Source organism: Gorilla gorilla, chromosome 12 (assembly GCF_029281585.2).
Source record: "Gorilla gorilla gorilla isolate KB3781 chromosome 12, NHGRI_mGorGor1-v2.1_pri, whole genome shotgun sequence".
NCBI classification, from domain to species: Eukaryota; Metazoa; Chordata; class Mammalia; order Primates; family Hominidae; genus Gorilla; species Gorilla gorilla.
The window spans coordinates 97,138,048-97,165,080 of record NC_073236.2 but is presented as its reverse complement, the minus strand read 5'-3'; the positions used below and the strand labels follow the sequence as shown (position 1 = coordinate 97,165,080).

Genomic DNA, 27,033 nt, shown 5'->3' with positions numbered 1-27,033 from the left:
AGAGTCTGGCTCTGTCGCCCAGGCTGGTGTGCAGTGATGGCTCACTGCAAGCCCCACCTCCCGGCTTCACTCCATTCTCCTGCCTCAGCCTCCCCAGTACCTGGGACTACAGGCGCCTACCATCTCACCCGGCTAATTTTTCTATTTTTAGTAGAGACGGAGCTTCATTGTGTTAGCCAGGATGGTCTTGATCTCCTGACCTTGTGATCCGCATGCCTTGGTCTCCCAATGTGCTGGGATTACAGGTGTGAGCCACCGCACCCACCTCTTTTTTCTTTTTGAAACAGAGTTTTGCTCTTGTCGCCCAGGCTGGAGTGCAATGGCGTGATCTTGGCTTACTATCACCTCCGTCTCCTGGGTTCAAGCGATTCTCCTGCCTGAGTCTCCAGAGTAGCTGGGATTACAGGCTCCCGCCACTATGCCCAGCTAATATTTTGTACTTTTAGTAGAGATGGGGTTTCGCCGTATTGGCCAGGTTGGTCTCAAACTCCTGACCTCAGGTGATCCACCCGTCTCGGCCTCCCAAAGTGCTGGGATTACAGGCATGAGCCACTGCGCCTGGCGTCAAGTGTAACTCTTAAGTTTAGTCTCCCGTCCACTTTGTGTTAAATCTTGAAAGAAGAATTTTGAAAAGCACTGGAATGAAATGTGAAAAATAAAGCCCCTTTTACAGTAACTTATTGATGTTTATGTTGTGCAGTGTTTTATGCTGTAACTTTGTGAGTCTATCCTTGCTGCTGCTGAATTTAGTGTTGCTCGATAATTCTTACTTGGTCTGCTCTGAATGTTTCTTGAGGTTCACTTTTACCCCACAAGTAAAATAGGGTGGATACAAAGATAAGTGACCTGTCATTGTTCTCAAGGGATGCAGTGAAATCAGTTAACTGTAGAGTAGAGCAAGGCATACTGTGAAGTACCTTAAGCGTATGTGGGTGCTGCTTTGTAGCAAAGAGGAGTCTCCCGCTGGAGATTGGCGAGAGTCTCATGGATCAGACTCTGGCTCAGAGGCATTGTTCAACTTTATTTATTTATTTATTTCGACATGGGGTCTTGCTGTATCGCCCAGGCTGGAGTGCAGTGGTGCAACCTCAGCTCACAGCACCTTCCACCTCCTGGGCTCAAGCGATCCTCCTACATCAGTCTCTGAGTAGCTGGGACCATGGGCTTGGCTAATTTTTGTATTTTTTGTAGAGACGCTTGGTCTTGAACTCCTGGGCTCAAGCGATCCGCTTGCCTCAGCCTCCCAAAGTGCTGGAATTGCAGGCATGAGCCATCACACCTGGCCTGTCTAACTTTAAATTTATCTTTTGAATTCTCTTTACTCTTCATCCACTCTAATAATTGATTTATCTCACACCGAGGTGGACAGATTGCTTGAGCTCAGGAGTTCGAGATCAGCCTGGGCAACATGATGAAACCCTGTCTCTACTAAAAATACAAAAATTAGCCAGGTGTGGTGGCACACGCCTGTAATCCCAGCTACTCAGGAGGCTGAGGCAGGAGAATCACTTGAACCCGGGAGATGGAGGTTGCAGTGAGCCGAGATTGTGCTACTGCACTCTAGCCTGGGTGACAGAGTGAGACTCCGTCTAAAAAAGTTATACAAATACATAAATGAAATTTGAAATTTAACTGGTAAATTTTAAAAAGTGGTTTTCATTAGTGATCTGCATCATGAGAGATGCCGTTGTGGTGATTTTTGTCTTTGGTTAGGTTGGATTTCAGTGATTTTGGTCCTTTTTACGGTGAACCAAGGGATTGTATAAGAACGTAAGATTTACTGTTGCTGTTGTAGACCTGTTTGCTGTTTTAGCTCTGTAGGGTATGCATTAGAATTCAGTTAGCTGTGTCTTATACAACAACAATTTGTCAAATCCTAATTAGGTAAAGAGTGTAATTTTGTATGTGATATTTTCTAGTGCTAATAGTGCCAATGCAGCAGTAACTTTATTGATCTTCACTGGTGAAATGTTATTAGACCTGCAAGTAAATGGCCCTTTTAGTGCTATATTTCTCTTTGAGTAGTTCATTAAAAAGAATATCCAAAGAATTTTAAATTGCTTTATTCTTGCTTTGAGCTAGGTGCGTCTTTTTCTAAGTTACTGTTTAAGGTTCATTTTCAATTCAGTTTTAAAAGTTTGAAAGTAGAAAAGATCTGATACTTACTCCATTCATTACCCTCGTGCTATTCATAAAGAACTACTTCAACAAGCGCATTATATTTGATAAAATCCCTTCTGTGAGGCTGGGCGTGGTGGCTCATGCCTGTAATCCCAGCACTTTGGGAGGCCAAAGCAGGCAGATCACTTGAGCCCAGGAGTTCGAGACCAGCCTGGGCAACATGGTGTAACCCTGTCTCTACTAAAAATACATAAAGTTAGCCAGGTGTGGTGATGTACGCCTGTAATCACAGCTACTCTGGAGGCTAAGGCACGAGAATTGCTTGAACCTAGGTGGTGGTGGTTGCAGTGAGCTGAGATTACACCACTGCGCTCCAGCCTGGGTGACATAGCAAACTCTATCTCCGAAAAAAAAAGTGAATTAATTTTTAAATTGATATGTAATATTTGTATATATTTTTGGGGTACCATCTGCCATTTTTAAGTTGGAATTTTTCTTCCTTTGAGGCCCTGATAATTTTATGGTTATAGTTGAACTGACAAGATAAATGTTTAATTTTTTTTTTTTTTTTTGAGACGGAGTCTTGCTCTTTCACCCAGGCTGGTGTGAAGTGTACGATCTTGGCTGACTGCAAACTCCACCCTCTGGATTCAAGCAGTTCTCCTGCCTCAGCCTCCCGAGTAGCTGGGATTACAGGTGCCCGCCACCATGCCAGGCTAATTTTTGTATTTTTAGTAGAGATGGGGTTTCGCCATGTTGGCCAGGCTGGTCTCAAACTCCTGACCTCAGGTGATCCACCTGCCTCAACCCAAAATGCTTAGGATTACAAGCATGAGCCACTGCACCTGGCAAATGTTTAAATTTAAAATTGATTAGTTTGAAGAAAATATTGAATGAAATGTTGATTTGATCTGTTTCAATATCCAAACAGATAATGTGCTTTGTACTAATAAGTTCTTTGAATTTTATTTGTGTAGAAGAAATTGAGGAAGAATCTGAAACAACAGTTGAGGCTGACTTGACCGATAAGCAGAAACATCAGTTGAAACATAGGGAACTCTTTTTGTCACGCCAGTATGAATCTCTGCCCGCAACACATATCAGGTAAGAACTTTTTAGGAACTAAGGTACTCAGTACTACGGTGACCAAAAAACAAAAGACTTCTTTGAAGCGTTTTCCAGACTCTTCTCAGGATCTTGCTTAAACTACTTTGCTAAAGGCTTCATAATGGAATTTTAGGTTGGAAATTTATAATGTGTATTACCATATTAAAGCCCCACAAAAGTTCTCCAGTAAAGTAACCATTTTAACTTTGTTTTAATAACAGACTTTCCTGGCCAGGCGCATTGGCTCATGCCTGTAATCCCAGCACTTTGGGAGGCTGAGGCGGGCGTATCGTTTGAGGTCAGGAATTCGAGACCACCCTGGCCAACACGGTGAAACCCCATCTCTACTAAAAATACAAAAAATTAGCTGGGCGTCGTGGTATGCACCTGTAATCCCAGCCACTCAGGAGGCTGAGGCAGGAGAATTGCTTGAATCTAGGAAGCAGAGGTTGCAGTGTGCTGACATCGTGCCACTGCACTCCAGCCTGGATGACAGAGTGACACTCTGTCTTTAAAAACAAACGAAAAAAACAATAAAACAATAAAAATCGGGCCTTTCCCGATTGATGTGAATATTTTTTCAGAATGGTACAGAAGAGGGTCTAGCAGATATCATTTTGGGAAATGCTGGTCTTCCAGGTTCTAAGAAAATTATATAGCCATTAGAAGCCAAAGGTTAGAACCTAAAATCTGCTTCCCAGGCAGGTGACTCTTGACCTTATAGGATATATGGCTTTTTGTTTTCTTTTGAGGATCACTGGGATGAAAACTTTATATTCTTTATTATTCCTTAATAACACGTGATGTATGCATTGATAGTATACAAATGTGCAGAAAAAAGGTGACTGATTTGGGCGATATCTCTGGTTCTCTAACATGGACCACCCTTCCATTAATTAAATTCTTCTTCTACTGCAGAAAAAACAAAAAGTCAAAAAACCTAGCCCCTTGTTTGTCGTTTTGGCAGTTGTTGAGGAAAAACGGTGGTTTTCTATGATCTACTGGTGGTGATCAAATTTAAGATATTGTTGAGCTGTTTTTCATTGTAGTCTATAATCAGTGCATCTTAGAGGTATTACAAAATGTTTGAGCTCAAAAATTCTTACCCTCGGTCAGGAAAGCTTCAAGAGGAATTGCTACTTACTCAGCCTTACAGAGGGTGTGAGGCACAAATAGAGGGCACAGGTGAGCATAGGGTGTATGAAAGCAGCAGCTTGTGACCAGGGTAAGGATGTGTGAGCAAGTGCAGTGTTTCACTCCTCTTAGGTTAAAGAAATGCCTTCAACTTTTGTTCATAATCTGTATTTCTATTTCTTTTGTCCACCTCTGCTGGTCATAATGGTCCTTAAAAACTATATATATAGACATAAAATGCATTATTTCTTTTCTTTTCTTTTTTTTTTTGAGACAGAGTCTTGCTCTGTCACCCAGCCTGGAGTGCAGTGGCGCGATCTTGGCTCACTGCAACCTCCGCCTCCCGGGTTCAAGCAATTCTCCTGCCTCAGCCTTCCGAGTAGCTGGGATTACAGGCACATGCCACCATGCCCGGCTAATTTTTTGTATTTTTTTAGTAGAGACAGGGTTTCACCATGTTGGCCAGGCTGGTCTCGAACTCCTGACCTCGTGATCCACCCGCCTCAGCCTTCCAAAGTGCTGGGATTACAGGCGTGAGCCACTGTGCCCAGTTGAGGTTTGTAGACTTTCTAAAGCTCTGGTACTTAACACATACACACACACACACACACACACACCCTCACACACATGCTCCAATTCCTGATACCTTTGTGCACAACTCCTTTTTTATAGAAATGGACCCAGAGATCTTCCATGGCAGGAAGTATGTGATAAAGATACTGGAATTTCTTTGTCTCCAAATCTTTTCAGAAATAACGTGAGCCCTCACCCCCATAGAAAACCTCATGTCATTGTTTTTATTTGGTTTTGTTTGTTTTTGTTTTCTAAATTGAGATGCAGTCTTTGGGAGGCCTAGGTGGGAGGAGGATTGCATGATGCCAGTAGTTTGAGCCCAGCCTGGTCAGTAGAGCAAGTCCTTGTCTCTACCAAAAATACAAAAATTAGCTGAGCGTGGTGATGTGTGCCTGTGGTCCCAGCTAATTGCGGGGCTGAGGTGGGAGGATTGCTTAAGCCCAGAAGTTTGAGGCTGTTGTGAGCCACAGTTATACCACCGCACCCTAGCCTGGGGGACAGAGTGAGACCCTATGTGAAATAAATAATAAATAGGTGAGATAGATAAATAGATAGATAGAGAGATATGGAGCTGGCTGTGTTGCCCAGGTTGCTCATGAGCTCCAGCAGTCTTCTTGCCTCAGTCTCCTGAATGGCTGGGAGTACAAGTGCATTCTGCTATGGCCTGCTATTTAGGATTTTTATTAGGGGGCACTATGGTTAGATTTGCTAGGGTTAGTATATTCTGTATAACTTAAGTCATTTGCTGGAAAAGACAGTTAGGCCAGGTAATATGGGAATAGTCTTTTTATCGACCAGTAATGCTTTTTCAAGAAAGAAAAATAGTAGGTGAATAATTTTTGTTCAAAGAGATGGAACATAAAAACGTGAGATTTTCTTAAAGTTGTGTGTAACTAATGATGCTAAAGAGCCATATGCACTTTTTATCGATTGACTGTGCGGGATCCTGCTTTGTTGCCTAGGCTGGAGAGTAGTGGCATGATCATAGCTCACTGCAGCCTTGAATTCCTGGGCTCAAGCGATCCTCCCACCTCAGCCTCCCGAGTAGCTGGGACTACAGGCTTGTGCCACCATGCCTGGCTAATTTTTTATATTTTTTGTAGAGATGGTGTCTTGCCATGGTGGCCAGACTGGTCTTGAACTCTTGACCTAAAGTGATCTGCCCACCTTGGCCTCCCAAAGTGCTGGGATTACAGGTGTGAGTCATGAGCATGGCCTCCATTTATTTAATTGGAAGACACTAGAATATAAAGATTCATTTTAAGTTTAAGAAGTTATGTGGGGCTGGGTGTGGTGGCTCACGCCTGTAATCCCAGCACTTTGTGAGCCAAGGCAGGTGGATCACTTTAGGTCAGGATTCTGAGACCAGCCTAGCCAACATGGTGAAACCTCGTCTCTACTAAAAATACAAAAATTAGCTGAGCATGGTGGCACATACCTGTAATCCCAGCTACTCTGGAGGCTGAGGCAGAAGAATCATGTAAACCTGGGAGGTGAAGGTTGCAGTGAGCCAAGATCGCACTACTGTACTCCAGCCTGGGCAACAAGTGAGACTCTTGTCTCAAAAAAAAAAAAAAAAAAATGAAAAAGAAGTTATGTGGCCAGTCTTGACTCTTGCCAGAACAAGAATCTGACAAATGGTTTTAAAAATGTATCTAAAAGACACAAGTATATTTTTAATTTACTCTCCTGATAGCTTGGAATCTGTTTATAAGTAACGTTGGTTTCTTTTAACAGATTGCCTGGAATGGAAAAACTAGTGATGTGTTTTTTGTCTTCCGTAAGGACTGAGAGAGTATAATAAAATATAATTATCAAGACACTTCTTTGTTGAACATAGAAATTACATAGTCTACATGATCGTTTGGTTACTGTTGAACACATTTCCTGAGTATATTCTAGCTTAGGGAGCTTAATAAGTGCTTGATAATTGAGACAAGGGACCTGGCTTATAAATTCATTGAGTTTACCGGGTGGTAATTCCTTTGAATTATGATGAAGAGACATAGACATTTGGGGCTTTTTGTTTTTTTCCAAATTGAGGAGGAATAGGGCAGAGCCGAATTTTCTCATTTTAGCTTTGTTTAGCCGTCATTTTTAAACAGCTGAATGGGGTTAGGGGCAGTCCCTGGCCAAGGCATGGAGCTATGCTAACCAGCCCACATGCTGATGTAGAACAAGTGCACATTGGAGTGGTCTTGACATTTTGCTAATGTTGAAGTCATGCCTTATCTTTGTGGCTTTAAAAGGAGAAAATTATCAAAGCCCCATTGTTCTTTGGCAGCAAAGAGGGTAATTTGGTGAATACTGATGTTTTACTCTCAGGGACACTATCAAGTGCCCAGAATTTCCTTGGTGCTCTTTGGAACATAGAAGAAAACCTGACTGAGGCATTCTTGAGTTCCTTTTTAGTCTGTGAACTATAATATTCATGAGACGCTTAACACTTCCCAAAGTGGCAGGGAGGAAACTCTTTGTTTCTTCTGATTCCACCGGAAGAGAGAGTGGACAGGACCCAGGACTTTTCGGAGTAGAGTTAGTGATTCATCTCTTGTTTGTGAGATAGATGGGGCTTGAGTAGTGAGTATCCCTTTGGGACATTTTTTTGAGGGGAAGTGAGAGGCAGCATGCTTCATTTATGCACAGTGATTGAGGTCACTGAATAATAGATTATATGTTGCAAACATTATTAAGCATTATAAGCCTTGTTATGTCAGCTGCTAGATATCATATGTATTTATTTTACTATATTCAGTTCCAATGTGTGTGTATAACTAATATCTTCATTAGTAGATTTTCTTTTTTTCTTTTTCTTTTTTTTTTTTTTTGAGACGGAGTTTTGCTCTTGCTGCCCAGACTGGAGTGCAGTGGCATGATCTTGGCTCACCGAAACCTCTGCTTCCCGGGTTCAGGTGATTCTCTTGCCTCAGCCTCCTGAGTAGCTGGGATTACAGGCAAGCGCCAGCACACCCGGCTAATTTTGTATTTTTAGTACAGACGGGGTTTCTCCATGTTGGTCAGGCTAGTCTCAAACTCCCGAGCTCAGGTGATCTGCCCGCCTCAGCCTCCCAAAGTGCTGGGATTACAGGTGTGAGCCACTGTGCCCAGCCTGATAGATTTTCTTACTACAAATATACAATAACTTTTAAATTTGTGTCATCTGACTTACAAATATCTTTTCATTGTGCATTCATTCATAAGTAGACTGAAAATTTGTAAATTTGAGATGGGCAACACAACTCCTCACAATTACGTAGCTATTTCTTTTATCTCATCTCTAAACCTACCCTTCCATTATCTGCTTTGTGATGCTTGGGCTGTTGTACTCATTATATTAATATATAACCCAGTCTTATATATAACTCATGTGTAATATAGTGAATTCGGCTTTAAAATATTCTAATATTCAGCTGGGTGCAGTGGCTCATGCCTGTAATCCTAGCACTCTGAGAGGCCGGGGTGGGAGGATTACATGAACCTAGTAGTTAAAGACCAGCCTGGGCAACATTGGGACACCCTGTCTCTATAAATAATAAAAAAATTAGCATGGCATGGTAGCGTACGCCTGTGGTCCCAGAAGTACTTGGGAAGTTGAGGTAGGAGGATTGCTTGAGCCCAGGAGTTCAAGGCTATAGTGAGCCATGATTGTGACACTGTACTTTAGCCTGGGTGACAGAGCAAGACTCTGTCTTAAAAAAAAAAACAAAAAACAAAAAACCTAGGCTGGGCGCGGTGACTCATGACTGTAATCCCGGCACTTCTGGAGGCCGAGGCAGGTGGATCACATGAGGTCAGGAGTTGAAGACCAGCCTGGCCAACATGGCAAAACCCCATCTCTACTAAAAATACAAAAATTAGCTGGTCATGGTGGCACGTGCCTGTAATGCCAGCTCCTCTGGAGGCTGAGGCAGGAGAATTGCTTGACTTCATCTTAGATTATAAGGTTCTTGAAGATCTATTGTCTTTTTCTTTTCTTTTTTTTTTTTTAATGTTTACTATGTAACACTGTATCCAATAGCCATTCAGGATTTGAACCTTGTATAGAGTTTACATTTAATTTTACTTTTATTTTTTTTGATGGAGTCTCGCTGTGTCACCTAGGCTGGATCTCGGCCTAGTGGTGCGATCTCGGCTCACTGCAACCTCTGCCTCCCAGGTTCAAGCGATTCTCTTGTCTCTGCCTCCCTAATAGCTGGGACTACAGGCATGCGCCAGCATGCTCAGCTAATTTTTGTATTTTTAGTAGAGGCAGGGTTTCACCATGTTGGCCAAGATGGTCTCGATCTCATGACCTTGTGATCCGCCCACCTCGGCCTCCCAAAGTGCTGGAATTACAGGCTTGAGCCACTGCGCCCGGCCAATTTTACTTTTATTCTTTAAGGAAATAAGTCACCACAGATATTTGAATAATCTCTTCTGTTTTTTTTTTTTTTTTGAGACGGAGTCTCGCTCTGTCGCCCAGGCTGGAGTGCGGTGGCCTGATCTTGGCTCACTGCAAGCTCCGCCTCCCGGGTTCACGCCATTCTCCTGCCTGAATCTCCAGAGTAGCTGGGACTACAGGCGCCTGCCACCACGCCTGGCTAATTTTTCGTATTTTTAGTAGAGACAGGGTTTCCCCATGTTCTCCAGGATGTTCTTGATTTCCTGACCTCGTCATCCGCCCACCTCAGCCTCCCAAAGTGCTGGGATTACAGGCATGAGCCACCGTGCCCGGCCGTACAGGCATGAGCCACTGAGACTGGCTGCTAATAATCTCTTCTTTGTTTTTGTTTTTGAGACATAGTTTCACTCTCATCACCCAGGCTAGAGTGCAGTGGTGTGATCTCGGCTCACTGCAACTCCGCCTGCCGGTTTCAAGCGACTCTCCCGCCTCAGCCTCCCGAATAGCTGGGATTATAGGCATGTGCCACCACGCCTGGCTAATATTTTTGTATTTTTAGTTGAGACGGAGTTTCACCATGTTGGCCAGGCTGGTCTCGAACTCCTGACTTCAGGTGATCTGCCTGCTTTGGCCTCCCAAAGTGTTGGGATTACAGGCGTGAGCCATTGCACGCCTGGCCTAGGTGGTTCTATTTAGACTTCATTTTAGATTATAAGATTCTTGAAGATCTCGTCTTTTTTTTTTTTTTTAAATGTTTATTGCGGAACATTGTATCCTACAGCCATTCAGGATTTGAACCTTGTATGGGGTTTACATTTAATTTTGCTTTTATTCTTTAAGGAAATAAGCCATTCACAGAAATTTGATTAAACTTCTTCTTCTTTTTTTTTTTTTTTTTTTGAGACAGGGTCTCACTCTGTCACCCAGGCTGGAATGTAGTGGCACAATCATGGCTCACTGCAGCCTCGTCTTCCCTGGCTCAGATGATGCTCCCAGCTTAGTCTCCTGAATAGCTAGGATTACAAGCTCACACCACCATGCCTGGCTACTTTTTGTATTTTTTGTAGAGACGGGGTTTCGTTGTGTTGGCCAGGCTGGTCGCAAACGATCGCTGCTGGCCTCAAGCGATCCTCCTGCCTTGCCTCCCAAAGTGTTGGGATTACAGGCGTGAGCCATCATGCCTAGCTGAGTAATATCTTCTTAATTGCAATTGACTTTAGATGTAATTTTAGATTTCTTGCTTTTTCTTATTTTTGCTCACACTCTGAGCAAGGGTGGCTTGTTCTGAGTCAACCTCGGACTTTTAAATGGAATACTAGACAGAGAATAGGAAAGCTTTTTTATATACTCATTATTTGTTGTGAAACAAAACCAATTTAAGAGCAATTTGCAGCAACCATGAGAAAGGGATAAATAGGAAAGGTTCTAGCCTATAAGAATTATTTAGGAGAGAGAATACTATAGTGCTTATCTTAATATCCAGTATTGGATGGAGAAATAGATACTCTTCTTGTCAGAGTATTAGTATAACCAGAAAGATCAGTCAAATTGCAATGTATACATACCCTTTGAGCCAGCAATTCTGCTTTTAGGACTTGATCTTACAGAACTTCTCACACAAGTTTGTAGAAATATACATACTGATGTGTTCATTGTAGATTTATTTTTTCTCTGAGTTTTCTTGCTAGGAAACAATTGTTGTAATATCAAAAAATGTTTTGATATAAAAAAAGCAAGCAAATATTATCTTTATACTTTTCTATACTTCTAGTTTTCCTGAAATGAGTAGATAGATATATAATGGGAAAAGGTATTATTTTAAAATTTGCATGTTTGAGGCTGGGCATGGTGGCTCAAACGTATAATCCCAGCACTTTGGGAGGTCACCAGCCTGACCAACATGGTGAAACCCCATCTCTACTAAAAATACAAAATTAGCCGGGCCTGGTGGCGCATGCCTGTAATCTCAGCTACTAGGGAGGCTAAGACAGGAGAATTGCTTGAACCCGGGAGGCGGACGTTGCAGTGAGCTGAGATTGTACCATTTCACTCCAGCCTGGGCAACAACAGTGCAACTCTGCCTCTAAAAAATAAAAAAAAAATGCATAAAATAAAATAAAATTTGCACATTTGGGCATCAGTTAGAGAAAATGCCACTTTACATCTATTTTTATTCCCTTCCTCGCTTGACAGTATGGCTGGTTCTGATGAAGGGAGCATTGATAGAAATCTGCTGAAAACAACTCCTTTTTAAAAAAAAAAAAATTTAAATAGAGATGTGGTTTTGCTCTGTTGCCCAGGCCGATGGGCAATGGAGTGATCATAGCTCACTATAGCCTCAAACTTCTGGGCTCAAGTGATCCTCCCACCTCAGCCTTCCAAGTAGCTGGGACTGCAAGTGCACACTACCATACCTGGGTAATGTAAAAAAAAGTTTTGTTGGAGAGAAGGTCTCACTATGTTGCCCAGGCTGGTCTTGAACACTTGGCCTCATGTAATCCTTCCACCCTGGCCTCCCACCGTGAGTGAACCACCATGCTCTGCCTGAAAACAACTCTTAATCTTCCCTTTCCTAGTAGTAAAAACGTAGTCACGTTAACTGTCATTATCATTTGAGAACAGACCTTCTTCTAACTTAGGGGAACATATTTCAAATATTTTTGTTACAGAATGCTAATCCTTCAAGAATTCTGTCGATTTCCTCCCGGTAATGTATTATGAATATGTTCATTTTGCTGTTACTTCAGCATTAGCTGTATGTTAAAAATTTTAAATAAGCTTATGTGTATTTTCTGGTCATAAAAACAATATAATTTATTGTTGACATGTAGAAAATATAGAAAAAGACACTACTTCTCTCCTTATCTGTAATTCCATTGCGCAGAAGTACTACTGACATTTTGGTATATCATTAATGCATTTTTTTCTATTCTTTTTTGAAACAGAGTCTCGCTCTGTTGCCCAGGCTAGAGTGCAGTGGCGTGAACATAGCTCACTGTGGCCTCCACCTCATGGGCTCAAGTGATCCTCCTGCCTCATCCTCTTGAGTATCTGGGACTACAGGCATGCCACTATGCCTGGCTTATTAAAATAATTTTTTTGGTAGAGTTCAGGTCTAATATTATTGTCCAGGCTGGCCTCAAACTCCTGTCCTAAAGTGATCCTCTTGCCTCGGCCTCCCAAAGTATTGGGATTACAGGTGTGAGCCAGTGAGCCTGGCCCATTTTTCTTTTCTGTAATAATTGTATGTGTGCCCACTGCTGGATTTTGGCAACATCTGACTGACAGAGGAGCCTCATTACTTGCATTGGTAGCTGCCTCTCATGTTAAATAATGCTTATTCTTCAGTGCAGCTGTTGTCATTTTTGCTTGTTCTAGCTTGGTTGGTTGGTTTTTAAACACGTGAGAAATAATGACTGCAAAATGAACAATGGAACAGCAAGAGGAGAGAGAACAGTTAAAGGCTGGGAAAATTCCATTGTTCAGTAGTTGATAGATGTGACTGATAAGTTTGATACAGATAAAGGAGCAGAATGGAAGTTGAGTAAGCAGAGTGGTGACTCAGAAAGAGCACTCATGAAAAAACTAACCCAGTGTCACTGTTTTGGAATAGACAAAGATTTCTTAAGATTGTGAAGATATTCTCAAGTATATTCATCTAGATGCTTTACTGTTCCACTTTTTGTATCTTAGTCAATTTTACTCAGTGTGTATATGGTGTGAGGCCAGGTCAGTTAGGAAACTCAATTTAAAATGATATTTATATTATCCAGAAACATCAAATGAATCTAAAGAAAGATCTGTAAAACCTCTACATACAAACTAAAATATTGCTGAAGGAATTAAAGAAAAGTTAAATAAATGTGGGACATATCATTACAATATTTGAGTTTCCCCCAAATTGACCCAGTGATTCAATGTAGTTCCAAGTAAAATCTCAGCAGGATTGTGTGTGTATGTATAAATTGAGAAGTTGATTCAAAAAAAGGGAAGGACTAACAACAATGAAAATAAGGATTTTTCAAATTATTATTTCTGTATGCCCAGATGTCCCCCAAGACTTTTTCCGAAGGTTTATGAAATCAAGACTATTTTCATAACAGTAAGATGTTACTTACCTTTTTTCTGTGTTGATTTTGCTCTCCTGGTGCCGTAGCACAAATCCGTGGTACCAGGCCGAGCTAGTTAGTAGTTGTGTTCTAGAACGCTGTGCATTCACAGTTTAAGAAAAAAACAAAGGCAAGTTCTACTTAAGAATGTTCTTGGCAAAGTAGTATAATTTATTAGCTTTAATAAATTTTGGCCCTTCTTTATAATTGAGGTGAAATTCATATAACATCAGATTAACCATTAACCATATACAGTGGCATTTAGCACGTTGACAGTGTTTGCAACCATCACCTCTGTATTGTTTCAAGACATCACACATCTTTTTTTTTTTTTTTTTTTTTAAAGAGTCTTGCTCTGTCGCCCAGGCTGGAGTGCAATGGCGTGATCTTGGCTCACTGCAACCTCTGCCACCCACGTTCAAGTGATTCTCCTGCCTCAGCCTCCCGAGTAGCTGGAATTACAGATGTGCACTGCCACGCCTGGCTTATTTTTGTATTTTTAATAGAGACGGTGTTTTACCATGTTGGCCAGGCTGATATCAAACTCCTGGCCTCAGGTGATTCCACCTGCCTTGGCCTCCCAAAGTGCTGGAATTACAGGAATGAGCTACCGTGCCCTGCCGACATCACACATCTTGACCTGTGAACTCAGAAGTACACCTAAACCCACTTCTGTTGCATATTGATGTGTGATGGTTTTCTTTTCTTTTTGAGAGATAGGGTCTCGCTCTGTTGCTCAGGCTACAGTACAGTGGTGTCATCACGGCTCACTGCAGCCTTGACCTTCTTAGCTCAAGCAATCCTGCCACCTCAGCCTCCCAATTAGCTTGGACCACAGGTGCACGGCACCATGCCTGGCTAGTTTTTAAACTTTTTGTAGGGATAGAGTCTAGCTGTGTTGCCCAGGTTGTTTCTTAAACTTCTGGGTTCAAACAGTCCTCCCATCTTGGCCTCCCGAAGTGTTGGGATTACGGGGATGAGCCACTGGGCCCAGCTGGTTAACTCGAGAAAACATGGGATTGTTTGAATCGTGAGCTGAACTAGGTGCCTTTTTCATGGAATACCATTTTTACTTCAAGATAATCACTGAAAGCTAAACTATGTTTATTTGGACATGGGTGTTTTATCGGCTTTTTTTTGAAAAGTCATGGTTATTTCATAGATATTCATGTGAAACTCTAGTTGTCAGCCATTCACAATGTAGACATACATCAAAACATCATGTTGTACACTGTAAATATACAATTTTTATTTGTCAGTTATACCTCAGTAAAGCTATTAAGGTAGACATTGAAGCAATTTGCAAAAATGTGAAACAATGTTACTCTTATTAGAGTTTTATATTTGTTTTGGAAAATAGTAATTATTCATAACAAATACTTGCTAATTTGTAATATGTTTTTATTTTAAATTGGTAAATGTTAAGTTTCTTCTCAGTTTTAATTTCAACATGGTAAATGTTGATAGATATGTATCCACCGTAAGTTCTTTGAGTACCTCAATAGGTATAAACGTAAAGGAATCTTTTTAAAAAAATTTTTGCCTATTTTTTTTTTTTTTGAAATGGGATCTTGCTTTGTTGCCCAGGCTGATCTTGAACTCCTGGCCTCAAGTAATCTTCCCACCTTAGTCTCTCAAAGTGCTGGGATTATAGGTGTGAGCTATCACACCTGGCCTCCATGTAAGAGAATCTTGAGAACAAAAGTTTTGAGAAGCGTTGACAAAGTCAGTCTTGACAAACAAAAGTGCTGGAGGACTAACGTTGCTTATATCATTAGATAGGAAGACACTTGTAAAGTTAGAATAATTAAGATACGGTATATTAGTAAGTGAATTGAAAAATAAACCAATGAAACAATACAAAAGCCAGAAGAGATTCACATGTATAATACAACTTTGTTTATGACAAAGTCTCCATGGTAATGTAATGAGGAAAAGGCAGTTGTTTTAGTAAATGGTACCAAGTCAGTTGGGTGGTATATGGTGGGCGTGTCTTGCCAGACAGCAATAACTCAAGCATACCTTGAGAATGATCCTGTGTTCCTTGATGAATGTTTGTTTAGTGTTCCAGTAATGGCTAACCCTGATGTTTATGCCATACCTGTGAAGGACACCTGGATCCTGGCGTGTGCCTTGGAATGCAGGTGGTCCAAGGAACTGAGGCCCATTGTTTTGAGCTAGGTGGAGGCTGCTAAGTGGTGGTTGCTATGCGAAGGGTACTTGCTGTAAAACCTGCATGCTTTTTATAAAACGGAATGGTTTTTCCTGTCCAGCCTTCCCCTCCTGGACTCCCTGGACATAAGTTCCCTGAATAAAGCTTATGTCACGCCGCTGTCTTTGGGTCTTTTCTTCAGTCCTCTAGAGGCAGTGCTGTCCTAGCTTGCAAGCTTGGGAATCCAGCACAACAGGTGGCCATAGCAGGGGAAATGTTAGGACTTCCCTTTTCCTTCTCTTTCTTTTTCCTTTGCTAGTTTTTGTTGAAGAAACTGGGGTTTTGTTTCCTTTTCACTGTTTGGATTTTGCTGATTGTACCCCCATGGTATTTTACCATGCCCCTTGAGTTTTCATGTTGGTAGTTCAGATTTTTTTTTTTTTCTTTTTTTTTTTTGAGACAGAGTCTGTCGCCCAGGCAGGAGCAGTGGCACAATCTCTGCTCACGGCAACCTCTGCCTTCCAGGTTCAAGCCATTTTCCTGGCTCAGCCTCCCAAGTACCTGGGACTACAGGTGTGCGCCACTACACCTGGCTAATTTTTTTGTATTTTAAGTAGAGACGGGGTTTCACCGTGGTGGCCAGCTGGTCTCGAACTCTTGACCTTAGGTGTGATCCACCGACCTTAGGTGTGATCCACCCACCTCGGCCTCCCAGAGTGCTGGGATTATAGGCTGAGCCACTTCGCCCGGTCTGGTAGATCAGATTTAAAGGTATGGTTGGAGGGGTAAAAGGGAGGAACAAATGCAAGAGACAGAAAGATGGTGATGTCTAACGAGAAGTGTGTAGTTTGGTTGTTGCTTTTCAGGATGTTGCTGGAAGTCGATTATTGCCTAGTGATCCATAATTCAGACTTTTCTTTGTTTAGTATTTGATTTTATTTTTATTTCAATAAAACTGAATTACTTTTATAATAAAATACAATAATTTTTAATATTATTTTTGGATTTTTATTAATTTTCATTTTGTATCAATGTATATTAACTTTAATTTTTAATTTTTTAATTTTTTATTTTTTGAGATGGAATCTTGCTCTTGTTGCCCAGGCTGGAGTGCAGTGGTGTGATCTTGGCTCACTGCAACCTCCACCTCCTGGGTTCAAGCAGTTCTCTGCCTCAGCCTCCTAAGTAGCTGGGATTACAGGCGCCCGCCACCACACCCAGCTAATTTTTGTATTTTCAGTAGAGACAGGGTTTCACCATTTTGCATTTTGGCCAGGCTGGTCTTGAGCTGCTGACCTTGTGATCCACTTGCCTCGGCCTCCCAAATTGCTGGGATTACAGGTGTGAGCCACTGTGCCCAGCCTCTTTTTTTGTTTTTAATGTGTATTAACTTATAGCAGAGCTTCTCAACTTTGTCAGACTCAATCACTCTTTTAAATATTTTGTGACTTCCTATACTATTCTGGTATGAAATTCATAGTTTAATAGTAGACACTTGATACATGATCTTTCTTTGCATTGAATTTTGGGTTGAAAATGATTTTTCCTCAAAACTTTGAAGATGTTTACCCCACTGTCATCAGACATCCACTGTCATCAGACATCCATTGTCATTGAACATGAGTTTTATACCACATCAGTTCTCCATTCTTCGCATGTTATCTGTTTCCTCTCTGAAATCTTTTTAGAATTTTCTTATTTGTTGCATCCTAAAATTTTACAGTGATGCATCAGTGGTAAGGATATTTGGTACACCATTGTAATTTGAAGATCTGTTTTCCTTTATTTACTTTTTTATTTTTTTGAGATGGAGTCTTGCTTTGTCACCCACGCTGGAGTGCAGTGGCGCCATCTCGGCTCACTGCAACCTTTGCTTCCCAGATTCAAGCGATTCTCCTGCCTCAGCCTCCTGAGTAGTTGGGATTACAGGCGCCCGCCACCATGCCTGTCTAATTTTTGTATTTTTAGTAGAGATGGGGTTTCACCATGTCGGCCAGCCTGGTCTTGAACTCCTGACCTCAGGTGATCCACCCACCTCGGCTTCCCAAAGTGTTGGGATTACAGGCGTGATCCACCGTGCCTGGCCGTTTTCTCATATTTTCCATTTTTCTTTTTTTCCCTTTTTTGGAGGTGGAGGTCCCTGAGCTAAATCTTTGATTTTTCTAGCACGTCTAGTGATATTTTAATTTTGCCAATCATGTTTTAAAATTTGTTTTATGGGCCGGGCACAGTGGCTCATGCCTTTAATCCCAGCACTTTGGGAGGCCGAGGTGGGCGGATCATGAGGTCAGTAGATTGAGACCATCCTGGCTAACACAGTGAAACCCTGTCTCTAATAAAAATACAAAAAAATTAGCTGGGCGTGGTGGCAGGCGCCTGTAGTCCCAGCTACTAAGGAGGCTGAGGTAGGAGAATGTCGTGAACCCGGGAGGCGGAGGTTGCAGTGAACCGAGATCACGCCACTGCACTCCAGCCTGGGTGACAGAGCGAGACTCCGTCTCAAAAAAAAAAAAAAAAAATTTGTTTTCTGAACACAGTATCCTCACCAGTCATTTTAATAAACCTATTATCTGCATGCACAGTTCTGTGTTGTTGCCTCAATTGTTTCTTCAAGTTCAGTTGTTGATTTTTTATATTTATCTTTTATGCTGTAGTCTGTTCTCAAGTATTAGATGATTCAGTTATCCTTTTTTCTCTTTTTTTTTTTTTTTGAGTTGGAGTCCTGCTTTGTCGCCCAGGCTGGAGTGCAGTGGCGCAATCTGGGCTCACTGGAAGCTCTACCTCCCGGCTTCATGCCATTCTCCTGCCTCAGCCTCCCGAGTAGCTGGGACTACAGGCGCCTGCCACCACTCCCGGCTAATTTTTTTGTATTTTTAGTAGAGACGGGGTTTCACCGTGTTAGCCAGGATGGTCTCGGTCTCCTGACCTCGTGATCCGCCCGCCTCGGCCTCCCAAAGTGCTGGGATTACAGGCGTGAACCACCGTGCCCGGCCATAGTTTTCTATTCTTATTCAAAACCAAGGTAGTAAGGCTGAACAGGAGCTCCATTTTAAAAAAATTTTTTTTGATTCGGAGTCTCACTCTGTCATCCAGGCTGGAGTGCAGTGGTGTAATCTTGGCTCACTGCAACCTCTGCTGCTTGGGCTCAAGCGATTCTCCTGCCTCAGCCTCCAGAGTAGCTGGCATTAAAGGCACCCACCACCATGCCCAGCTAATTTTTGCATTTTTAGTAGAGATGGGGTTTCACAATGTTGGCCAGGATGGTCTCGATCTACTGACCTCGTGATCCACCCGCCTCGGCCCCCCAAAGTGCTGGGATTACAGGCGTGGGCCACTGCACCTGGCCTAGGAGCTTCAGTTTTATGGGCTGACTGTCTTCAGGCAGTTGTGAAGTTGACTTTTCTAAGTCTTACCCTCTTAGACTAGAAAATTCTTCAGGACTATCCTGGATAGGTCAGTTCCATCTTTCCTAGTATTAGCTCCTTTTTTTTTAAATTAAATTAAATTTTTTTTTAGACAGAGTCTTGCTTTGTCGCCCAGGATGTAGTATAATGGTGCCACCTCAGCTCACTGCAACCTCTGTCTCCCAGGTTCAAGCAGTTCTTGTGCCTCAGCCTCCCAAGTAGCTGGGATTACAGGCCTACCCCACCACACCCAGCTAATTTTTGTATTTGTAGTAGAGATTGGGTTTCACCATGTTGGCCAGGCTGGCTTCAAACTCCTGACCTCAGGTGATCTGCCTGTCTTGGCCTCCCAAAGTGCTGGGATTACAGGCGTGAGCCACTGCACCCAGCCATCTCCCTTTATACATATTTTGGGCTTTGTTTCTTTTTTCTTTTTTTTTTCCCCTTTAGCAACAGGATTTCTCTCTGTTTTCTAGGCTGGAGTGCAGTGGCATGATTCGTGGCTCATTGCAGCCTGGAACTCGTGGGCTCAAGCGATCCTCTCACCTCAGCCTCCTGAGTAGCTGGGACTGCAGGTGCTGGCCACCACGCCCAGCTAACTTAAATATTTTTTTGTAGCGACTGGTCTCCCTGTGTTGTCCAGGGTGGTCTCTAACTCCTGGCCTCAAGTGATCCTTCTGCCTTGGCCTTCCAGGCCACTGCCAGGCCTGAGCTTTGTTTCTTAATTGTTTTTCTTGTCCTAATTATATTAGGGAAAACCAGCAATGCCATGTTTAGTAGTATTATAGATAGTGGCCAGATGTGCTCTTCTTAGTCTTTTCTTCTTAGTCTTTCCCTTTTGTCTTCCAAAATTTTGTGAAAATCTTTATTCTGCTAATGGCCCCCTCAGATTCTCTTTATTATGGTTTAGATTCCTTTTTTCTTTTTTTAAAATTTGAAACGGAGTCTCGCTCTGTCTCTCAGGTTGGAGTGCAGTGGTGTCATCTTGGCTCACTGCAACCTCCACCTCAGGAGTTCAAGTGATCCTCCTGCCTCAGCCTCCCAAGTAGCTGGGAGTGTGTGCCACCAAGCCTGGCTAATTTTTTTTTTTGTGTGTGTGTTTTTGGTAGAGACATGGTTTCGCCATGTTGGTGAGACTGGTCTCAAACTCCTGACCTCTAATGATCTGCCCACCTGGGCCTTCCAAAGTGCTGGGATTACAGGCATGAGCCACCATTCCCTGCCAGGTTCTTTTGTTTTAAGACAGAGCCTCACTCTGTTGCCCAGGCTGGAGTGCAGTGGTGCCATCTTGGCTTACTGCAACCTCCGACTCCCGGGTTCAAGTGATTCTCCCGCCTCAGCCTCCTAAGTAGGTGGGATTACAGGCGAGCACCACCACGCCCAGCTAATTTTTGTATTTTTGGTTAGACCAGGTTTCACCACGTTGGCCAGGCTGGTCTTGAACGCCTGACTTCGTGATCCACCCGCCTTGGCCTTCCAAAGTGTTGGGATTACAGGCTTGAGCCACCGCGCCCGGCGGTTCTTTTAATTTTCTTATCGCTTTATTTATTTATTTTATTTATTTATTTATTTTTGAGATGAAGTTTTGCTCTTGTCACCCAGACTGGAGTGCAATGGCACGATCTTGGCTCACTGCAACCTCCACCTCCTGGGTTCAAGTGATTCTCTTGCCTCAGCCTCCCGAGTAGCTGGGATTACAGGCGCCCACCAGCATGCTTGACTAACTTTTTTGGTATTTTTAGTAGAGATGGGGTTTTGCCATGCTGGCTAGGCTGGTCTCAAACTGCTGACTTCAGGTAATCTGCCTGCCTCAGCCTCCCAAAGTGGTGGGACTACAGGCGTGAGCCACCAACCCAGCCATCTTCTTATTTAAAAGGCATCTCAGAAAAGAGGAGATAAACACATTGGCTTTGCCTGTCATTTAATTCATTATTCTGTTGAGACTGAAAATATTATTCCATTCTCCTCCCTGCATTGAGATGCTGTAAAACTTCTTTCAGTTAGCTCACTGAATAAAAATACCATACAATTCTGGGATTTATCTCTTCTTGTCTCTTTTTAAAACTGAGTTATTGAGTATTGACAAAACATTTCCACCCCTTTTTTTTTTTGGTTTATGTTTTACCTAGAGCAATTAGTGTTTGAAGGAAAATTTTTCCTCAGGTTGTCCTATGTGTCAGAAACAAATAAATGAACTAAAAATATTTTATGTATAAGCAGAATTTTCTTTTTAAACAAAAAATATTTCAAATACTGGGCAAAGAAATAGTCGGTAAATGGGAGTGGATTGGAATAGATTGCCAGAGTGAATTTATATATTGCTGTGTTTAGGGATGGTATATATCCAGTTTGGTTAAATGCTCGGTGCAACCTGGGATCCAAAAGCAGTGGATGATAGAGCTCTCTCTCTCTCTCTCTCTATATATATATATATTTTGAGACGGAGTCTTGCTCTGTGGCCCACGCTGGAGTGCAGTAATGTGATCTCAGCTCCCTGCAATCTCTGTCTCCCAGGTTCAAGCAATTCTCCTGCCACAGCCTCCTGAGTAGCTGGGATTACAGGCGCACGCCACTATGCCCGGGTACTTTTTTGTATTTTTAGTAGAGACAGGGTTTCACCATGTTGGCCAGGCTGATCTCGAACTCCTGACCTTGTGATTCACCTGCCTCAGCCTCCCAAAGTGCTGGGATTACAGGCGTGAGCCACCATGCCCAGCCGATAGAGCAGTCTTTTTTTGTTTTCAGGATCACAGAAAACTGATGACATGCCCTCTTGCTTTTAAAATTTAAAATTTTTTTGGTAGTGTAATTGTGATAGGTTAGCTGCCCACTGAGCACAGCCAGTCAGTACTCTGAGACACCAGGTTGCAGCAAAGAAGGAGGTTTAATTGTAGGGTCCTCGAACAAGGAGGTGGGAGGAAACCTCTAATCTATCTCCCCAGGGAATTTGCAGTTGGGGTTTTTAAGGCTTTTGGAGTGGGCCGAAGTTTGGAGATCTTTGATTGCTCGAAGAGTTGTATGGTGAAGTCATGAAGTGGGGGATAAAGAAGCTGAATTCTTCTGATCTCGTTCCTCTGTGGGGGCCTTTAAACTGGTTGCTGGAATTCATGGGGCCTGAAAAACAATTTTTTTTGTTTGAGGTTTAGTCTTGCTCTGTCTTCCAGGCTGGAGTTCAGTGGCATGATCTCGGCTCTCTGCAACCTCTGCCTCCCAGGTTCAAGCAATTCTCGTGCCTCAGCCTCCTGAGTAGCTGGGATTACAGCGGCCTGTTACCACACCTGGCTAACTTTTTTTGTATTTTAAGTAGAGATGGGGTTTCACCATGTTGGCCAGGGTGGTCTCCTGACCTCAAGTGATCTGCTTGCCTTGGCCTCCCCAAGTGCTAGGATTACAGGCATGAGCTAACACACCCGGCAAAAAACAATTTAAGCGATCCTTAAATAAAAGCCTTATGATTCTAATGTCAGAGATCCTGTCTGTGGGAACAGTGGGCTCCCCATACACTTGATCTCTGATATTAGAATCAAGGCTTTCGTCAGTATCTTGTGCTACATTACTTTCAATAGCAGAGAAGTGAGCCAAAGTGCAGCCTGATTAATACTTAATTGTAACTACATTTCTGGCCATAACCTGCATGCAATTCTTGTCAACCTTGTGGGGACAGTTTCAGTGGAGGGGGATTTGTAATATATGATTCGGAAATCAAAATATACAAACATGAAGTATACAATAAAATGTCTGTCTCCTGCACAGTCCCCCCAGGTCTTCAGTGTTTTAGTCTTAGGTGTACTTCCAGAAATATTCCATGTGTATAGAAGCAATGAGGTGTTTATGTTTGTATGTCTAAGTAAATTGTGGAGTAAATTATGATGCTTTTATGTTGTGCTTTTGAAATGAAGTATCTTGGTGATAGGTCCATATTGGATCATAAAGATCTGCCTCATTCTTTTTTATGGCTGTGTTGTATATCTAATTTGTTTAATCCTAACTAATGGATTTTTGGTTTTTTTAGTCTTTTGCTGTTAAAAAAATACTATAATGAATAAACTTGTGCCTAGGACATTTTACTTGTGTGATTGTGAGTGCAGCTGCAAAATTATACCAAGTAAAATAGTTGAAAGTATCTTAATTTTTATTTTGTATTTATTTCTTCATATTTCTCCATTGGTCAAAGCAGGGAGGTTCAGCTGAAAGGATTTGTAAATTTAATTTATGTCTATTGAGACCTTTTTTGCTACTTTCAGAGAAAAACAAGTTTTTATGGATATGTTTATTGAAAAATAAATAGTAGTGCTAACTTTTAAGTATATAAGTAATAAAATAGAACTCCACTGTGGATTATTAGTCTCTCTTCAGTTTGGCTGTGAATGTTAAAAATTTATTTGGAATCTTTAAAATAATTGGTTTTCTTCCTGCTCATTTAATTATGACAGTATTTTAAAGTGTTAGGCTTTTGTAATTTTTTTGGTAATCTATACATAAAATTTGAATTAGCCAAAAGGGTACTGTTGATACCTATAAGTAGTGCTCCTTAATAAATGAAGTTAACATGAGAAAGTTAGTATGCTTAGCCTCATAAGATTGCTAGTAGGAGGAAAACTAGAGGAAAAATACAGTAAGTGGAGAAAAATCCTATCACAGCTTAACATTTTATAGTGTACATGTTTAGCATGCTCTTTTTGGAAGATGTGTGTTTATACTATATAACCTTTCCTTTGAATTAACTGCTTAACCCCTTTAAGGGCTGAAGTAGTTTTCTTCAACCAGAATCACAGTGCACAAGAGCATTTGGGTTAGATGCAAAATATGTCCTATGTATTGTCTCAAGTACTTGTGTGTGTGTTTTTTTTTTTGATTTTCAATTTTTGTGGCTACATAGGTGTATATATTCATGTGGTACAAGAGATATTTTGACAGAGGCATGCGATGCATAATAATCACATCATGAAATATGGGCTATCTGTCCCCTCAAGCATTCATACTTTGTGTTACAAACAATCCAGTTATACTCTTTTAGTTATTTTGTATTATTATTTTATTATTATTTTTTGAGACGGAGTCTCCCTTAGTGACCCAGGCTGGAGTGCAGTGATCCAGTCTTGGCTCATTGCAACCTCCACCTCCTGGGTTCAAGTGATTCTCCTGCCTCAGCCTCCCAAGTAGCTGGGATTACAGGTGCCCGCCACCATGCCTGCCTAGTTTTTTTATTTGTCATAGCGATGGGGTAGCACCATGTTGGCCAGGCTGGTCTTGAGCTCCTGACCTCAGGTGACCCACCCACCTTGGCCTCCCAAAGTGCTGGGATTACAGGCATGAGCCACCAGGCCCGGCCTCTTTTAGTTATTTAAAAATGTACAATTAAGTTATTATTGATTGTATTCACCCTATGATACCATCAAATATCAGGTCTTATTCATTCTTCCCAGCTGCTGGGTTTTTTTTTTTTTTTTTGAGATGGAGTCTTGCTCATCGCCCAGGCTGGAGTGCGGTGGTATAATCTCGGCTCACTGCAAGCTCTGCCTCCCAGGTTCATGCCATTCTCCTGCCTCAGCCTCCCAAGTAGCTGGGTTCTACAGGCGGCCGCCACCATGCCCAGCTAACTTTTTGTATTTTTAGTAGAGACAGGGTTTCACCGTGTTAGCCAGGATGGTCTCGATCTCCTGACCTCATGATCCGCCCGCCTCGGCCTCCCAAAGTGCTGGGATTACAGGCTTGAGCCACCGCGCCCAGCCCCTAGCTGCTGTTTTGTACTTATTAACCATCCCCACAAGTACTGTATTCCACATGTTGTGGAACCTCTGAGAGATTTTCCTGGTGGTCAGAGTGATTCATTTGCCATCTTGTCCAGGAGAGGAGGATCTTTCCAATAGGTATTGACTTTTTGGAACATTTCACTTTCTCCTATAAGAGGGAAGAGTGGTATCAAGAGAAGGATATTTTTCCTACTTGATTCCTCCTTGACAGTTTCTTTCATATTTGTCATCAAATGTTCAGAATTATGGTGTCTTTGCTGTGCTTCACATCCCATGGATGGAATGGGCATCTCAAAACATAATTTGTCAATCATTTTTCTTCAGAAATAGATTAATCGATTTTATTAAGCCCAAACTTCTCTTTTTGCCTTTTCATTCCTCTACTTTATGTACACACAAACAGATGTTTCAGGGTGGTGTGTGTGTGGCTTCTTTTAAGTTTCATTTGTGAGCATCTGTTAAAGCAGTATTAGTAACAGATCTTCTATTCAAAGATCTATCTTTGAATAGAAATATTCAAAGATTTCCAGATTTAATTCTCTTTGTCCTCCTTTTAAAAAAAAATAATAATAATACAGTCGGGCATGGTGGCTTACACCTGTAATCCCAGCACTTTGGGAGGCTGAGGTGGGTGGATCATGAGGTCAAGAGCTCGAGACCATCCTGGCCAACATGGTGAAATCCTGTCTCTAGTAAAAATACAAAAATTAACTGGGTATGGGGGTGCATGCCTGTAGTCCTAGCTACTCGGGAGGCTGAGGCAGGAGAATCGTTTGAACCTGGAAGGCAGAGGTTGCAGTGAGCCGAGATCGCACCACTGTACTCCAGCATGGCGACCGAGTGAGACTCTGTCTCAAAAAAAAAAAAAAAAAAAAAAAAGGCAGAGGTCCAGGGTCGGGTTTGATGGCTCATGCCTGTAATCCCAGCAGTTGGGGCGCCAAGGAGGATCGCTTGATCCTAGGAGTTTTAGACCAGTCTGGGCAACATGGTGAAACCCTGTCTCTACAAAGAATACAAAAATTAACGGGGCCTGGTGGTTCATGCCTGTAGTCCCAATTACTCAGGAAACTGAGGTGGGAGGATCACTTGAGCCCAGGAGGTGGAGGCTGAAGTGAGCTGAGATCACGCCACTGCACTCTGACCTGGGTGACAGAGCGAGATCCTGTCTCAAAAAAAAAGTCCATAAAAAATCATATTCTTGGCCGGGCGCGGTGGCTCATGCCTGTAATCTCAGCACTTTGGGAGGCCGAGGCGGGCGGATCACAAGGATCTTGATCTCCTGAGATCAAGACCATCCTGGCTAACACAGTGAAACCCCGTCTCTACTAAAAATACAAAAAAAAGTTAGCCGGGCGGTGGCGGGCGCCTGTAGTCCCAGCTGGAGGCTGAGGCAGGAGAATGGTGTGAACCCGGGAGGCGGAGCTTGCAGTGAGCCAAGATCGCGCCACTGCACTCCAACCTGGGCGACAGAGCGAGACCCTGTCTCAAAAAAAAAAACACAAAAAACATATTCTTTCACTTAATATATGCAATCTTAAATGTTTGTTACCAAGATATAATTAAGAAAACCATAGTTTTCTTAATGTAGAGCAGTGATTCTCAACCGGGAGTGATATTGTATCCCAGGGACATTTGACAATTTGGACAGTTTGGCTCTAACAAATGGATGAGGGGGTGCTACTGTCATCCACTGCAGAGAGGCCAGGGATGCTGCTCAACATCCTTTAGACAGCCTCCACAACAAAAAATTATCTGGCACAAGATGTCCGCCAGTGGTGCCAAGGTTGAGAAAACCTGATATATAGAGTCATTGTACATAATCCTTGCTCCCTTGGTGTGGTATTCATGCAAATTTCTGTATTTTAATTAGGATTTCTCTTTATTAGTCTGTTCTCACACTGCTATAGAACTACCCGAGACTGGGTAATTTATAAGGAAAAGAATTTTAATTGACTCACAGTTCTGCATGGCTGGGGAAGACTCAGGCAACTTACAATCATGGTGGAAGGGGAAGCAGGCATGTCTTACTTGGCAGCAGGTGAGAGGAGGAGGAGGAGGAACTGTCAAACATGTATAAAACCATCAGATCATGTGAGAACTCACTATCATGAAACTGCCCCTGTGGCCCAATCACCACCCACTAGGTCCCTCCCTCGACACGTGAGGATTATGGGGATCACAATTCAAGATGAGATTTGGGTGGGGACACAGAGCCAAACCATATCACCCCCTTTGATTTTAAATTTAAATTTTGTTATTTTTTTAAAAGTGTATGGATATGGCTGTCTAATAATATCCA

General features: G+C 42.3%; 1 protein-coding gene and 1 long non-coding RNA gene across 10 annotated transcripts in view; one reads left to right on the top strand and one right to left on the bottom strand.

Annotated features, from left to right (window-relative positions):
- The window catches only part of LOC109025742 (uncharacterized), a 36,628-nt gene extending 21,058 nt beyond the window's left edge, over positions 1-15,570 (bottom strand). Inside the window, exons 1-3 of one of the 2 annotated variants that reach the window (XR_002004689.3) lie at positions 15,448-15,570; positions 13,435-13,523; positions 10,882-11,000 (exon numbers count right to left, since the gene is read on the bottom strand). This is a non-coding gene — a long non-coding RNA (uncharacterized lncRNA). The remainder of the gene's footprint in view (positions 1-10,881; positions 11,001-13,434; positions 13,524-15,447) is intronic. The other variant, XR_010129990.1, reaches the window with a different exon arrangement.
- Positions 1-27,033, top strand: part of MTA3 (metastasis associated 1 family member 3) — a 262,022-nt gene that overhangs the window by 108,909 nt on the left and 126,080 nt on the right. For all 8 annotated transcript variants that reach the window (XR_008676815.2, XR_008676814.2, XM_055377786.2 and 5 more), the window contains one exon: positions 3,099-3,225. Coding sequence is in view for 6 of the 8 variants with exons in the window: in XM_055377786.2 (XP_055233761.1) it covers positions 3,099-3,225 (127 nt within the window). In the remaining 2 variants the exon portion in view is untranslated. The remainder of the gene's footprint in view (positions 1-3,098; positions 3,226-27,033) is intronic.